The 17,508-nt window shown below is 44.0% G+C and overlaps 1 protein-coding gene across 3 annotated transcripts in view; it reads right to left on the reverse strand.

Annotated features, from left to right (window-relative positions):
• The window catches only part of AGPAT4 (1-acylglycerol-3-phosphate O-acyltransferase 4), a 136,904-nt gene extending 122,224 nt beyond the window's left edge, over nucleotides 1–14,680 (reverse strand). Inside the window, exon 1 of one of the 3 annotated variants that reach the window (XM_069598873.1) lies at nucleotides 14,525–14,680. In XM_069598873.1, coding sequence (XP_069454974.1) covers nucleotides 14,525–14,663 — 139 coding nt within the window. In that variant the 5' untranslated portion in view covers nucleotides 14,664–14,680. Of the gene's footprint in view, nucleotides 1–14,397 lie in introns of all 3 variants that reach the window. The other 2 variants (XM_069598872.1, XM_069598874.1) reach the window with 2 other exon arrangements.
• Between the last annotated feature and the right edge of the window lie 2,828 nt (nucleotides 14,681–17,508).

Raw genomic sequence — 17,508 nt, forward strand, 5'->3', positions numbered from 1 at the left:
AGCAGAAACCTTCAGACTGATAAGAAACCACACACTTCCGGTGATAAGGGTCCCAGCAGTAGGCAAAGAAAGGTGAGGAGAGGCCAGAATATCTTGAGTCCAGAAACTTTTTGCTCAGAGTGGTGTCGAACACCAACGCCACAAAAATTCTGATCACACAGGAACAAAATCCCTCCTCCCTTCTGGAAAATAGAGCTGGGGTGAAAAAGCAGGGAAACTGGCCCCTAAACTCTTTCCCCAGTGATTTCCACCCCTTCACGTGAACACCCCTCATAACCCACTTCCCAAAGAGGCCTGGTGTGGCAGCTCCTCACCGGTCAGCTCTCAGAGGGAGAGTGGATCCACATTAAAATAAACTTTCCCTTTCCTCTCTTAACCTCCCTGCTTTGTCTCTGAATTCTTTCACAACAAAGAAAGAGCCTCAAATTCACCAGCAAGGGAACTGCAGTGAATTGCCTATAACATAACAGCATCTGAAAAAAGGTAAGAGAAACCCAAGTATTGCGAGAGGGCATCAGAGGGCAGACACACTGAAAACATAATCACAGAAAACTAGTCAATCTAATCACACTAGGACCACAGCCTTGTCTAACTCAATGAAACTAAGCCATGCCCTGTGGGGCCACCCAAGACAGGTGGGTCATGGTGGAGACGTCTGACAGAATGTGGTCCACTGGAGAAGGGAATGGCAAACCACTTCAGTATTCTTGCCTTGAGAACCCCATGAACAGTATGAAAAGGCAAAATGATAGGATACTGTAAGAGGAACTCCCCAGGTCGGTAGGTGCCCAAGATGCTACTGGAGATCAGTGGAGAAATAACTCCAGAAAGAATGAAGGGATGGAGCCAAAGCAAAAACAGTACCCAGCTGTGGATTTGACTGGTGATAGAAGCAAGATCCGATGCTGTAAAGAGCAATATTGCATAGGAACCTGGAATGTCAGGTCCATGAATCAAGGCAAATTGGAAGTGGTCAAACAAGAGATGGCAAGAGTGAACATCGACATTCTAGGAATCAGTAAACTGAAATGGACTGGAATGGGTGAATTTAACTCAGATGACCATTATATCTACTACTGTGGGCAGGAATCCATTAGAAGAAATGGAGTAGCCATCATGGTCAACAAGAGTCTGAAATGCAGTATTTGGATGCAATCTCAAAAAAAGACAGAATGATCTCTGTTCATTTCCAAGGCAAACCATTCAATATCACAGTAATCCAAGCCTATGCCCCAACCAGTAACACTGAAGAAGCTGAAGTTGAACGGTTCTATGAAGACCTACAAGACCTTTTAGAACTAATGCCCAAAAAAGATATCCTTTTCATTACAGGGGACTAGAATGCAAAAGTAGGAAGTCAAGAGACACCTGGAGTAACAGGCAAATTTGGCCTTGGAATATGGAATGAAGCAGGGCAAAGGCTAATAGAGTTCTGCCAACAGAATGCATTGGTCCATAGCAAACACCCTATTCCAACAACACAAGAGAAGACTCTACACATGGACATCACCAGATGGTCAAAACCGAAATCAGATTAATTATATTCTTTGCAGCCAAAGATGGAGACGCTCTATACGGTCAACAAAAACAAGACCAGGAGCTGACTGTGGCTCAGATCATGAACTCCTTATTACCAAATTCAGACTTAAACTGAAGAAAGTAGGGAAAATCACCAGACCATTCAGGTATGACCTAAATCAAATCCCTTATACAGTAGAAGTGAGAAATAGATTTAAGGGAATAGATTTGATAGACAGAGTGCCTGATGAACTATGGATAGAGGTTTGTGACATTGTACAGAGACAGGGATCAAGATCACCCCCATGGAAAAGAAATGCAAAAAAGCAAAATGGCTGTCTGGGGAGGCCTTACAAATAGCTTTGGAAAGAAGAGAAGTGAAAAGCAAAGGAGAAAAAGAAAGATATACCCATCTGAATGCAGAGCTCTAAAGAATAGCAAGGAGAGACAAGAAAGCCTTCCTCAGTGATCAGTGCACAGAAATAGAGGAAAACAACAGAATGGGAAAGACTAGAGATCTCTTCAAGAAAATTAGAGATACCAAGGGAACATTTCATGCAAAGATGGGCTCGATAAAGGACAGAAATGGTATGGACCTAACAGAAGCAGAAGATATTAAGAAAAGATGGCAAGAATACACAGAAGAACTGTACAAAACAGATCTTCAAGACCAAGATAATCGTGATGGTGTGATCACTCACCTAGAGCCAGACATCCTGGAATGTGAAGTCAAGTGGGCCTTAGAAAGCATCACTACGAACAAAGCTAGTGGAGGTGATGGAATTCCAGTGGAGCTATTTCAAATCCTGAAAGATGATGCTGTGAAAGTGCTGCACTCAATATGCCAGCAAATTTGGAAAACTCAGTAGTGGCCACAGGACTGGAAAAGGTCAGTTTTCATTCCAATCCCAAAGAAAGGCAATGCCAAAGAATGCTCAAACTACCGCACAATTGCACTCATCTCACACACTAGTAAAGTAATGCTCAAAATTCTCTAAGCCAGGCTTCAGCAATACATGAACTGCGAACTTCCAGCTGTTCAAGCTGGTTTTAGAAAAGGCAGAGGAACCAGAGATCAAATTGCCAACATCTGCTGGATCATGGAAAAAGCAAGAGAGTTCCAGAAAAACATCTATTTCTGCTTTATTGACTATGCCAAAGCCTTTGACTGTGTGGATCACAATACACTGTGGAAAATTCTTCAAGAGATGGGAATACCAGACCACCTTACCTGCCTCTTGAGAAACCTGTATGCAGGTCAGGAAGCAACACTTAGAACTGGACAAGAAACAACAGCCTGGTCCCAAATAGGAAAAGGAGTCCGTCAAGGCTGTATATTGTCAGCCTGCTTATTTAACTTATATGCAGAGCACATCATGAGAAACACTGGGCTGGACGAAGCACAAGCTGGAATCAAGATTGCCGGGAGAAATATCAGTAACCTCAGATATGCAGATGACACCACCCTTATGGCAGAAAGTGAAGAGGAACTAAAAAGCCTCTTGATGAAAGTGAAAGAGGAGAGTGAAAAAAATGGCTTAAAGCTCAACATTCAGAAAACTAAGATCAGGGCATCTGGTCCCATCACTTCATGGGAAATAAATAGATAGGGAAACAGTAGAAACAGTGTCAGACTTTATTTTGGGGGGCTCCAAAATCACTGCAGATGGTGATTGCAGCTATGAAATTAAAAGACACTTACTCCTTGGAAGGAAAGTTATGACCAACCTAGATAGCATATTGAAAAGCAGAGACATTACTTTGCCAACTAAGGTCTGTCTAGTCAAGGCTATGGTTTTTCCAGTGGTCATGTATGGATGTGAGAGTTGGACTGTGAAGAAAGCTGAGCGTTGAAGAATTTGTGCTTTTGAACTGTGGTGTTGGAGAAGACTCTTGAGAGTCCCTTGGACTGCAAGGAGATCCAACCAGTCCATCCTAAAAGAGATCAGTCCTGGGTGTTCATTGGAAGGACTGATGCTGAAGCTGAAACTCCAGTACTTTGGCCACCTGATGCGAAGAGTTGACTCATTGGAAAAGACCCTGATCCTGAGAGGGATCGGGCGCAGGAGGAGAAGGGGACGACAGAGGATGAGATGGCTGGATGGCATCACCGACTCGATGGACATGAGTTTGAGTGAATTCCGGGAGTTGGTGATGGACAGGGAGGCCTGGTGTGCTGCGATTCATGGGGTCACAAAGAGTCGGACAGGACTGAGCGACTGAACTGAACTAAACTGAAAAGAGCGACTGCTATGAAGCAGTAACGGGATTAAGGAAGAAGGTCTGGATAACAGAGCAAGAGATTCTGGAGATGAGCCTCAAAGAGTGATAACATTTGGGAAGGCAGCTGCTCACCACACCTCCTTTCACCTTACTCTTCCCCACAGCAGAAGAGAGAGGTTGTTTTCGTTTTCAGCCTCAACCATGAGGAGATGCTTTGTCATTCACCATCGAGAATAATGACAGGGAGCTCAAACCAGGGCTCTGTGACAATCTAGTTGCTCAATCGTGTCCGACTCTTTGCGACTCCGTGGACTGCAGCACACCAGGCCTCCCTGTCCATTACCATCTCCTGAAGTTTGCTCAAACTCATGTCCATTGAGTCGGTGATCCCATTCAACCATCTCATCCTGTCGTCCCCTTCTCCTCCTGCTTCAATCTTTCCCAGCATCAGTCTTTCCCATCAGTCTTTCGAGTAAGAGAGAGGGGAGGGGAAGAACAAGCAGGTGCCCAGTAGGAGGTTTCAGATGTTGCTTTTGCTGGTGTGTGGACGGCTTCTGCATCCTGGGAGGAAGCGCTAGAGAAGGACAGACTCTTTAAAATTTCATCAGCCTGGGTTAACCTCTGCCCACAGAGAGGGGACAGCTCAGGAAGGAGATGGGAAAAAGACCAACCTTCACTCAATTCATTTCTGTCCTTCTCTTGTCAAAGTTTAGCCAAGATAAGCCCTGGCGGTATCTTTGCTGATAATTCTGTGCCTTTAGACTCTCTAATAGATTTGTTGACAATCAAAAACAGATAAGAAAAGATGACTCCATCTACCCACAGCCTTGGGAATCATGGAGGGCAGGCATAGCAGGTATTCTATGAGCAACTTCGTGGCAAAGTTCAATCCTTGATTAAAAATTGATTCTGATGGTATCTTTAGGGTTTTCTGTGTATAGTGTCCTGTCACCTGAAAAGAGAGATCTACTTCTTTTCCCACCTGGATTCCTTTCTTTTTCTTCTCTGATTGCCGTCCCTGTGGCTTCCAGAATTATGGTGAATGACAGTGGCAAGAGTGGGCACCCTTGTCTTTGTTCCTCATCTTAGAAGAGATGCTCTCAGTTATTCACCATTGAGAATAATGCCAGGAGCTCAAACCAGGGCTCTGTGACAATCTAGAGGGGTGGAATGGGGTGGGAGGTGGGAGGGAGGTTCAAGAGGGAGGAGACATATGTATACCTACGGCTGATTCATGTTGATGTATGGCAGAAAGCAACAGTATATCGTAAAGCAATTATCCTTCCATTAAAAATGAATAAATTAAAAAATAACAGTATTTAGACTTCCTTGGTGGTCCACTGGTTCAGACTCACCTCTCCCAATGCAGGGACCCAGGTTCGATCCCTGGTCAGGAAGTTAGATCCCATATGACACAATTAAAAGATCCTGCTAGCCACAACTAAATAAATAGACACATTTATAATAATAATAATGCTTAAGCTGATTATATGTCGAGTTCAGTTCAGTCATGTATTAAAAAAAAAATTTAAACTGGCTCTGAGCACAGTTCATATTCAATTTAAAGTATGAACTGCACTGTCACTCAGATATTTTAACATAGGGCCTGTTCTCCTCCTCCACTGTACCACCTCTTCGGCTAAACCACAACAAAACAACAAAGCTCCCTCAGTCAGTCGGTTCAGTCACTCACTCATGTCTGACTCTTTTCGACCCCGTGGACTGCAGCACACCAGGCCTCCCTGTCCATCACCAACTCCCAGAGCTTGCTCAAACTCATGTCCATTGAGTCGGTGATGTCATCCAGCCATCTCATCCTCTGTCGTCCCCTCTCCTCCTGCCTTCACTCTTTCCCAACATCAGGGTCTTTTCCAATGAGTCAGCTCTTCACATCAGGTGGCCAAAGGATTGGAGTTTCAGTTTCAGCATCAGTCCTTCCAATGAATAATCAGGACTGATTTCCTTCAGGATGGACTGGTTTGATCTCCTTGCAGTCCAAGCGACTGTCAGGAGTCTTCTCCAACACCACAGTTCAGAAGCATCAATTCTTTGGTGCTCACCTTTCTTTATGGTCCAACCCTCACATCCATACATGACTACTGGAAAAACCACAGCTTTGACTAAACAGACCTTTGTTGGCAAAGTAAAAAAAGTCTCTGCTTCTTAATATGCTCTCTAGGTTGGTCATAACTTTTCTTCCAAGGAGCAAGCGTCTTTTAATCTCATGGCTGCAGTCACCATCTGCAGTGATTTTGCAGCTCAAGAAAATAGTCTGTCTCTGTTTCCATTGTTTCTCCATCTATTTGCCATGAAGTGATGGGACCAGATGCCATGATCTTAATTTTTTTAATGCTGAGTTTTAAGTCAGTTTTTCACTCTCCTCTTTCACTTTCATCAAGAGGCTCTTAGTTCCTCTTGGCTTTCTGCCATAAGGGTGGTGTCATCTGCATATGTGAGATTATTGATATTTCTCCAGGCAGTCTTGATTCCAGCTTGTGCTTCTTCCAGTCCAGCATTTCTCATGATGTGCTCTGCATATAAGTTAAATAAGCAGGCTGACAATATACAGCCTTGATGGACTCCTTTTCCTATTTGGAACCAGGCTGTGGTTTCTTGTCCAGGTCTAACTGTTGCTTCCTGACCTGCATACAGGTTTCTCAAGAGGCAGGTAAGGTGGTCTGGTATTCTTGTTTCTTTCAGAATTTTCCACAGTTTGTTGTGATCCATACAGTCAAAGGCTTTAGCATAGTCAATAAAGCAGAAGTAGATGTTTTTCCGGAACTCTCTTGCCCTTTCAATGATCCAACTGATGTTGGCAATTTGTTCTCTGGTTCCTCTGCCTTTTCTAAAACCAGTTTTAACATCTGGAAGTTCTCGGTTCACATACTATTGAAACCTCGCTTGAAGAATTTTGAGCTATTGTGAGCTACTATAAAGCAATTATCCTTCAATTAAAAATGAATAAATTTTTTTGCTATTGGGTGAGATGAGTGCAATCGTGCAACAGTTTGAACATTCTTTGGCATTGCCTTTCTTTGGGATTGGAATGAAAACTGACCTTTTCCAGTCCTGTGGCCACTGCTGAGTTTTCCAAATGTGCTGGCATATTGAGCACAGCACTTGCACAGCATCGTCTTTTAGGATTTGAAAGAGCGCAACAGAATTCCATCACCTTCACTAGTTTTGTTCATAGTGATGCTTCCTAAGCCCCATTTGACTTCACATTCCAGGATGTCTGGCTCTAGGTGAGTGAGCACACCATCATGGTTATATGGGCCATGAAGATCTTTTTTGTACAGTTCTTCTGTGTATTCTTGCCACCTCTTCTTAATATCTTCTGCATCTGTTAGGTCCATACCATTTCTGTCCTTCATTGCACCCATCTTTGCATGAAATGTTCCCTTGGTATCTCTAATTTTCTTGAAGAGATCTCTAGTCTTTCCCATTCTGTTGTTTTCCTCTATTTCTGTGCACTGATCGCTGAGGAAGGCTTTCTTATCTCTCCTTACTATTCTTTGGAACTCTGTGTTCAGATGGGTATATCTTTCCTTTTCTTCTTTAACCACCTCTATGGCTAAACCACAACAAAACAACAAAGCTCCCTGAAAACTATGAAAGTAGCTTGTCTTAGAAGTACTGCTATAAGTTCCCTCCCGCCTCAAGTTCTAAATTACTATTCTCTCTTCCAGAATTTCTGAAGCTCCTAAAACCTAGGATGAAAGGCATGCAAGGGAAGGTCCACATGGTAGGGAGCTGTTGAGGACTGCAGAAGCACTGCGTGTCTAAATCCCAGGCTGGCCCTGCGCACAGATGCAAGATGATGCCACTGAAATGGGGGATTGGTGGTGGGGAGCGGTACCATAGTCTTGAGTCCAATCTCAGTTCTGTTTCGGTTACTTATTATGATGTTAGGTGAGTAACATACTCTCATCTTTACTTTCTCTCTCTATAAAATGGAGAGAGATAACAGGTTTGACCTGCTCTGTTTGTTACGAGGATAAAGGGAATGAAGAAGTGTGAGGGCTGTGTAACTGACTAGCCCATGAGGTGCCCTCAGCCAGGTGGGCTGCTATGATTCTCACATATACCCTACAGGTTGGCGGGTCACCTCAGCATCTCTGATCGCTTCTGTAGGTTACCCTTCATCCCCCAGACTAAGGAATACTCTCCTGCAGGAAATTCAGTGTCAGGAAGTGTCCTTCCAACTGCGAAGGTCACAATGTGCCTCTTCTGCGGATCCTACGTAGAAATGACCATGGAACAGCCATTCGGTATGACCCAAGGTCAGAGGGGAGAGACCTCTGCCAACCAGTTATCTGGAACAACTTCCTGCCAAAGGGAGAGGCTGACCTCATCTGCAATCAGAATAACAAAGAAGGGGAATCTGCTAAGTGTTTGCTCTGAAGGTCAGGCGGGCACCGGAGGGGGTGTTCCGGATGAACTTTGTTAGGTTGCCCATATAATTTCCTGCTGAAGGTAGAAATTACAAGAGGCCAAACAATCCTGCTGAGAGGAGCTCCACGACAGCAGGAAATACAAACAGGAAGCTCTGTAACAAGTTTAAATACTTATTTAACATAATTTATTGGGGATATTTGGATTTAAGGTGTTGAAACCCACTTGCTTTTGTAGAATGAGACACAGGCTTGCAATGCCTTATGGGAAATCTAATGACCGGGGATTATGTAGTAAAGCAATGGGCATATAATTTCGATGCAGTTGGGAGCTTGTCCCTTAAAAATGTCCTATTTTGAGTCCATCTGGAAGGAGCTGTAGTCCCACAGAATTCTACAAGGAACTCACTCTGAGGGAACTTTGAGAGATGATCTCACTCAGCTTGTGCTTTTCAGACAGAGAATTTACAAGCCTGCTGCACATTGTGTCTCTGTGTCTGCAGGGTCAAAACCTCACTTCTTCCATTCAGTTAGCCAACAAATGTTTACTGACATCAGACATATGCCCAACCAGTGAGGAAGACACAAGAAAATTATAAGATGAACAGTCAACTGCTAAGCACTCTACCTCTCTGCCCAGAACAATCTATGTATAGAACTGTTCAATGAAAGAAGCATCTGGTGCCGTTAGCCAATAAATGTTTAAATCAAAAACAATACCCTCTGTATGTATCAGTTCAGTTGCTCAGTCGTGTCCAATTCTTTGCGACCCCATGGACTGCAGCACGCCAGGCTTCCCTGTCCATCACCAACTCCCAGAGCCTGCTCAAACTCATGTCCATCAAGTCGGTGATGCCATCCAACCATCTCATCCTCTGTTGTCCCCTTCTCCTCCTGCCTTCAATCTATTCCAGTCCCTGTATGTATATATGTGTGTGTGTGTGTGTGTATATGTGAACTGAAAGTTGCTCAGTCATGTCCAGCTGTTTGCGACCCCAAGGTCTATACAGTCAATGGAATTCTCCAGGCCAGGATACTAGAGTGGGTAGCCTTTCCCTTCTCCAGGGGATCTTCCCAACCCAGGGATTGAACTGAGGTCTGCCACATTGCAGGTGGATTCTTTACCAGCTGAGCCATAAGGGAAGCCCAAGAATACTGGAGTGGGTAGCCTATCCCTTCTCCAGCAAATCTTCCTGACCCAGGAAATGAACCGGGGTCTCCTGCATTGCAGATGGATTCTTTACCAACTGAGCTATCAGGGAAGAAAAACGGAATATTACTCAGCCATGCAAAAGAATGAAATGTGGCCATTTGCAGCAACACGACAGACCTAGAGATCATCATACTGAGTGAAGTAAATCAGGTAGAGAAAGACAAGTATTATATCACATCACTTATATCTGGAATCTAAAAAATAAGTAATACAAATCAATTTATTTATGAAACAGTCACAAGACTCGCGGGCATAGAAAACAAACTTATAGCTACCGAAAGGGAAAGGGGAAGAGGAGGGATAAACTAGGAACATGAGATTCCTAGATATACGCTGCTGCTGCTGCTAAGTCGCTTCACTACTCTCCATTAAACAGACAAAGAGTAAGGATTTGCTGTATAGCCTGTGGAACTGTTTTCAGTAATAGTAAGTTTAATGTACAATAATCCGTAATGGAAAATAATCTGAAGTTGTACATTTGAAGCTAACACAATATTGCAAATCAACTATGGTTTAATAATAGTAATAAAGCCAGTACTCGCTGGTTTAAGGGACTGTTTCTCCATCTTTTCCCCTGCAAGTCTCTGAGCTTCTTCAAGGAGGAATTAGTTGCCTATTTATTGCCACATCCGTAATATACAGTGTCTGACACATACTATTATCATTTGTGAGTGAACGCGTAAGTGGATGGGTGATACAGGAATGAATGAGTGACAACTGAAAGGAAGAACCAAAGGTTAAAGGAAGAAGCAAAGCAAATCAGGTTGGAGGAACAAACACAAGCAGGAAATCTTTGTTGAGAAAGTCTTAAACAACAAAGGAAAACAGGTTAGAGAGACTGTTCCATCATAGTTTTCACCAAAAATTGCTCTTGTTTTAAAATATTCAGGCACTCAAAGAAAACGGAGATCAGCCAGTCACCATCTTGGGCTCCAAAGTCACTGTGGACGGTGACTGCAACCACTAAATTAAAAGACGTTTACTGCTTGGAAGGAAGGTGATGACCAACCTAGATGGCACATTCAAAAGCAGAGACATGACTTTGTTGACAAAGGTCTGTTTAGTCAAGGCTATGGTTTTTCCAGCGGTCATGTATGGATGTGAGAGTTGAACTATAAAGAAAGCTGAGCACCAGAGAATTGATGCTTTTGAACCGTGGTGCTGGAGAAGACTCTTGAGAGTCCCGTGGACTGCAAGGAGCTCCAACCAGTCCATCCTAAAGGAAATCAGTCCTGAATATTCATTGGAAGGACTGATGCTGAAGCTGAAGCTCCAATACTTTGGCCACCGGATGCGAAGAGTCGACTCATTAGAAAAGACCCTGATGCTGGGAAAGATTGAAGGCAGGAGGAGAAGGGGATGACAGAGGATGAGATGGTTGGATGGCATCACGGACTCGATGGTCATGAGTTTGAGCAAGCTCTGGGAGATAGTGAAAGACAGGCAAGCCTGGCGTGCTGCAGTCCGTGGAGTTGCAAAGAGTCTGATACAGTGTCTGAACAATAAGCTATTTACACATAATAAATGCACATAAATACTGTGAAAAGAGCAAGTTCATGATTTAAGCTTCCTCTTTCCCACCAGCTTAGCAGTGATCCTCCTTGGTTCCTACACGAAGCCAAATGTCCAAGTTACAAAGTTCGCAAACGGATTTTGCCCTGGGATGAAGCTCCTTGAATTAGCGTTGCACAAACTCTATGGGATGTAGATGGTTTTTAAGCCAGGCTTGACTACATTTGAACACTGAGGTGTCCAAAACCATTCAGAACTATGAATACAGTGTATTGCCATGCCCATGAGACCTCTTTTTCGGAATACAGCAAATCAAACAAAATATAGTAAGTGTGCCCAGTGCTCACTTGAGCACCCCACAATTGAAAGCAACAGCAATGGTTAGTATTATTAGAATGCCGTTGTGGGTGTGGGGGCTTCCTTTCCCAAATTTCTCACTTCTTTTAAGTCTGATTTAAGTCTAGCCTTCACTTCTTGGGAGTTTCAACTCAACAGTAACTGGGTTAGGAAGGATTCTGCATTCTTTTTACAGGGACTCAGATGGTAAAGAATCTGCCTGCAATGCTGAAGACCCAGGTTCAATCTCTTGGCCAGGAAGATCATCTGTAGAAGGGAATGACTACCCTCTCCAGTATTCTTGCCTGGAGAATTCCACGGACAGAGGAGCCTGGCAGGTTATAGTCTATAGTGTCGCAAAGAGTTGGACACGACTGAGTGACTAACACTTTTTCACTTTTTCTACCAGTCTTGCTCTGAGTTAAACAAAGTCCTGTCCCCGAATCACTACCAGTTCTCTCCACACCAGTTCTCTCCACCTGGCCCATTCCAGACTAAAGACGGACTTCTCCCTGCTTCAGACAAGAACCTTGACCCAGGACCCATCGCCCACCACCATCCTTGTTCCCTGGGACACCTTTGCCTTTTCCCCTAGAATCATCTGTCTCTTCTCCTTCAAACCTTCAACGTCAACATCCTCATAATATGCTTCCCAGACTTATTGCATCTCACTTCTCTCTTGCCCCGCCTCCTTCTTTCCAACTGTGTGCCCACCTACTCATGTTGTCATCGGTTTGACAAATTTTAAACTTGAGACCACAGACCACCACTTCTATTATCTTCACAAACTTGACAGCGTCCAGTTTAGAGCCATGCAATCCCAACAATGGTGAATGACTAACTCCAACCTCACCAGGTATTTCCTCAGCACCGCCTCCATCCACCCTTTCAGGGGACTCAGAATTGGCTTTGCATCCATAGCTCCATTGACCTTCCTCAGGTCAAGGGTGTTTGCTCCATGGACGCACGCCACTGATCCTTCATCGACCCTACCCAGGTCAAGAGTGTTAAGTTTTTAAGTTCTACTCAGTCCAATTACAGGACAGTGATTCTTTCTCTTTTTTTTGGCTGAAATGATAAACAATTCTTGCTACTTTTCCTTTGAACCCCATCCTACAAGGCTTTTTGCTGTGAAACTCCTAGATTTGGAAGCTCAGGAGTGCCCCATCACACTTGACTTGCACACTGTCCATCCATCCCGCAGGGTCATGTGGTCCATCTGATGTGGTTGAACTGTATCCGAGATCTGTGAGGACATCTTCAGGCTGGTAAACAGTAACCGAGCTTGACTGCTTCCCACACTCTTTGCAAACCTACACTCCAACTATTTATATATATTAGCCTGGGCTTTTCAAAACGATCATCTTATTTTTTAATGACACTTTTGTGTGCTTTATGCCTCTAAACTAGCTCTCTTAAGTCCCGCTAGTTTTGTGCCATGCTATTTTTCAGATAACTTTTGTATCTGTAATTCTTAAGACCTCTTGTCCTATAAGTTTTATAAGTCATAGAAAAGACCATGCTGAGATAAGGATCTTGGCAAGCAGAACCTCATTAAACCACCCCTTCTTCCTGCTTCCCTGGGGAGTGGGGGGAGGGGAGGGGGAGTACTGGGAGGTTTCCAAGTGATGCTTTCCTCTGTCTAGAGGGAAGACATTGTGAGGGCTAAGCCACCTTCACAAATCTTTATCTGAAACTACAGATAATTTTAAGACTCAAGGGTGATATGACTGTTGATCCATTCTATAAATCCCAATTTGGTAATTCAGGACACCCCTTAAAAGAATGGTGTCCGTTATCAAACATCTCAGATGCACTGAATGAAAACTGTCAGCCTCACTCCTACCTGTTAATAAGCGGATTTGGACTAGTCTGTTCAACAGATGGGTCACTTGATTTTACTTATATTTAACTATGCCTGTTACTAGGTAGATGATACTTTTTTCTCTCTGCTTTATATTTTCCTTGAAAACCAACTCTTTTTCCCTCCACAGAGGATATGAAGAAGATTTAGTAGTTTTAACTTAGGGCTTGACTTGCCCCTGATGTCCCTGCCCTACTAGCCCCCACCCCACACAATCACACACATCACATACACACCAGACACTTTCTCCCTTAACTCATGATAGATACTTTTTTTTTTTCCTACTGAGAATGCTTAACTAACAGTCATAGATGAGTTCATTCTTTCCCAGTTTTGAAAAAGAAGACCCTCACCTTAAGGGGAGGGGACAGCCCCTGATCCCTATTAGAAAGATACCAAAAAAAATGAGAACCCTGCTGGTAGTTACCGATGGTTACTTATACTTGTTGAACTTAAATTGTGTGCTAAGTAAGTTCAGACTAGAACAAAGACCCCTCTTTTAAATATCTAGACTCTTAAGCAAACCTGGGCAGAAAAATAACATATCTGTCAGTGGATTCTCAAACACCCTCTAAAACTTTTCTCCAGGATCTCATCTCCTCTAAAGAAGTAAGTGCTACCCACCCACCCCCAACCTCTTTAGTTAGATCACGGATTTAACATCACGTCTTGAGAACAGTTTAGGTTTTCCAGAAAGACCAGAAACGGAAGACTTACAGAAACATCAAATCACTGTTTTTCTAATTCCCAGATATGATGAAAAAATTTCATAGGCTGAAAATTAAGTAAATAAAGACGTAAGTATAAAAGCCTGTTTCCTTGACAACTCCCCTCCCCCAGCCCGCCTGTAATAGGGAAAAACCAAAACTGGGGGTGAGGATGGGTAGCCACGAAGCCAGGCTGCCTCTGAGCAGCCCCGGGCGAGAACCCGCGCGCGGAGAGCCGCCGACGCGGAGCAAACACAAATAAAGCGATGGGTAGAGGGGATGCATTTGGTGTAGTCTTTTTGTGGTTGCCATAGAAACGCCAGAGACGGAAGAACACGTTGCCTGACACAAAAAGAGACCGATCGGTAACAGGAACCTTCGCCCCAGCTTCATCTATTGCAGAGAAAATTCTTTCACCCGAGGCGGGGAGGTGGAGGGAGGTGGGGTGGGGGATGGCTGGACAGGGGTGGGGAAATGAACCCCAGCGCAGCAGCTCGGCATCCCAAGGCGCACAGACACGCTCCCCCCGGCTGAGCACAAAGAGATGGTCCTTGTGCGGCGGCAAAGCCCCTCCACGTTCCCGCGGTCGCCTCACTTCCTTCTCCGCCTTCCTCGCCTCCTCTCGCTTACCTACCCCTTCCAGAGGTTTTAGGGAAATCCAGCCAAGGAGAGAAATAACGAGGGAGAGACAGAGGGGCGCACACATCCGCCACGCCCAGAGGTGAAGCCGCCTGCAAACAGCACGAACCGCAGATACCTCCTTTCTGGCAGCCCTGGACACGTGGACTTAGAGATCGGAAACTGAAGGGAGCAGGCTGCGGTGCAGAAATTGCCACTAGTTTATAGGCGCTGTAAGACAGCCAACGCTGGAAAGAAAAAAGCGAGACTCCACCCATGGGGTGGACCCTTCGGGAAAGGAAAAAAAAAAAAAAAGTGGTCCTCAGCTGACGTCTCTCCCCACCCCATGTCACTTCCTTTTAAAGCTACAATTTAGCAGTTACAGGGAGGGAGAGACGAGCTGCTGTAACATGAGTCTCTCCCCCTCCCCTTGCAATTAATGTAAGGAAGTGCTTCGGTAGGCTTCACGTTTGCAATCTCTGGCCGGAGAACCTGCCAGAATCGGAAACAAAGCCCGCTAGGTGGCCTTTTCCTTTATCGCTCGCGCCTCGCAAATCCTGTTGCATCCTTGCGCCGACATGGCTCCTCCAACCTCAGCTCTGACCGAGTCGGCCCCGGCTGGGCTGAGACTTGGAAACTGCCTGCTCTCGTGTTTGGTAAAAGACCTGCACTCTGTAATGCCCCTCTCCCGTCTCACTGGTACGCGGTGCGGGAAGAACAGGGCATTCCACTCGGAGGAGCCCCAAAGCACCTTCGGCCAAATTATACTGAAAACTCCAGCGATCTGAGGTGTTAAGAACTGGGGAAAAGAGGCTTGGAGGTCGATGAATTTTCTCCCCGCAAAGCAGCCGCCAGGGTTGTTGCCTGTGCGCGCGCGCGCACACCGGACGCAGGCACGTGGCATTTGCACCCAGTGTTAGGATCTGGGTAGACCTTAACAATAAAATAGTGCCCTCATAACTCTGAAAGAGGGCGGGGCTGTCGGATCCCCGGAAATGCCAGGTCTCCAACACGCCTAAAAAACTCTTTCAGCCTCCAAAGAGTTAAGGTGCGTGCCCTTCAAATGCTCTCTATTAGAGCCATCGGCACAAATAATATTTGGGAATTAAAGTATGATTCCTATGTTCACCCCCATTCTTTAGATGTTTACAATCCACAGGGGAATAAAATAAAATGTTCACAAATAACTAGACCATATTGCAGAATTACTAAGAGCTACCAAAGTGCTAAAAACAGCCTGCCATGAGAAAACAGAAAGGGAAAGAGCTCTTTTGGGTTATGCTGAGGGGGGGGTGGGGGGGGGGGAAGAAAGCATTCATAATTCAGCAAACCGTGGTTTGGACTGGATCCTATAGGGTGTGCGGTGTTTTGATAGTCTGTGATTGTAAGAGAGAAATAAATGAATGGGGATGGAGAAGAAGATTGAGAGGGATGAAGGCCATCTGAGGCATAAACAAGGACCAGAACAGGAAACCCATTTGTGTCAATGGTTTATTTTAATATTTATGTGTAAATAAATTTGACCATGTAGACATGTTTATAAAAGATGTTTGCAAGAAGTTTTTGCAGCCAATGCAATTTAAAGAGTTCTCATGACTTTTCAAATTATGTTTTAAAATCCATTTGTTTCCAGTTTTTCAAAGCCCTTCTCAAGTAGAATTAGACTGATGGTTTTCCATATTCGAATTCTGAATGGGGATATATTTCAAAATCTATGCTATACTAAGTGGCTCAGCTCCTAAAGAACCCATGTGGGGAAGATCCCTTGAAATAGGAAATGGCAACCCACTCCAGTATTCGTGCCTGGAGAATCCATGGACCTCTGTGAGACTGGTGAAGTACAGTCCATGGGGTCGCAAAGAATCAGAGGCAACTGAGTGTGCTTGGATGTGTGTACACACACACACTCACACACACACACACACACAACTACCAGTACAGCCAGTGATTTCAATAGAAACCATTTGAAATTAAAGTTTTTGACAGTTGCAAGTCTTATTCTGATCATAATACTTGTATGTCTTTATTCCATTAGATTATCATTATTATTATGATTATTTTTGCTACTTTCACACTGCCTATTTAGATGATGTTACTCACAATAGTCTCAGTAGATATAAATATGGGAGGAAAAAGACTATGTCTAAAAATTTAAAAAGTGGAAATACAACCTTCTAGAATTAAATCCTATAAGCTTTACTCACGGTCCCATTTAGAGACGCTCCTTATTTTAGACATCCTGATTTAGCTATTTCTATCTGAACAAAGCATTGTGAAAATTTCCAGATCACAATCTAACAATTCAGTTCAACAAATACTTTTTGAGTATCTGTGCTAGTTGCTGAAAATACAAAAACCCAGACAAGACATGGGCATTGCCCCAAGGGGCTCAGTCTTAGGAAAGAAAGGACTGTAAACAGTCAAGATACAATGTGATAAGGACTTCCCTCGTGGCTTAGACAGTAAAGCGTCTGCCTACAATGCGGGAGACCTGGGTTCGATCCCTGTGTCTGGAAGATCCGCTGGAGAATTCCATGGACAGAGGAGCCTGGCGGGTTATAGAGTCAGACATGACTGAGCGACCAAAACAACAAGCAAATACATTCTTCTAGGTGTGTGGTGGGTTGAATAGCATTCCCCCTCCTCCCTAAATTTACATCCACACAAGACCTCAGAATGTGACCTTATTTGGTAATGTAATTAGCTAAGCTGTGTTGTGCTGGACGAGGATGAGACCTAAATCCAATGACTGGTGTCCTAGGAAACACACATTGTGCCAAAAGGTCACTGAACTGCTAATGATTTTTTTTCTGAACTGTGAGATTGAGGGTCATTTTTATTTGCTTTTTGTATTTTATTGTATTTTGAAATTTTTCTACAATGGGTATTTACAACTTTTATGTTAAAAATGATCATGATTAAAAAACAGAAGACTCAAGGTTTCTAAAGTCTTAGTGTTCTAGCAATTTAGGACAGAAGCAAAGAAGGATAGATGATGATTATAACATGTTTAGTCCCCAAAAAGAAGTATCCTCATAACCCTCTGTTAAAGGTTGAATGTCTCTTGTTTTAGAGAAGTTTCTTTTAGCCTAAATTCTGGTACTTCGAATGATGAATATCATG

Source organism: Ovis canadensis, chromosome 8 (assembly GCF_042477335.2).
Source record: "Ovis canadensis isolate MfBH-ARS-UI-01 breed Bighorn chromosome 8, ARS-UI_OviCan_v2, whole genome shotgun sequence".
Lineage (NCBI taxonomy): Eukaryota > Metazoa > Chordata > Mammalia > Artiodactyla > Bovidae > Ovis > Ovis canadensis.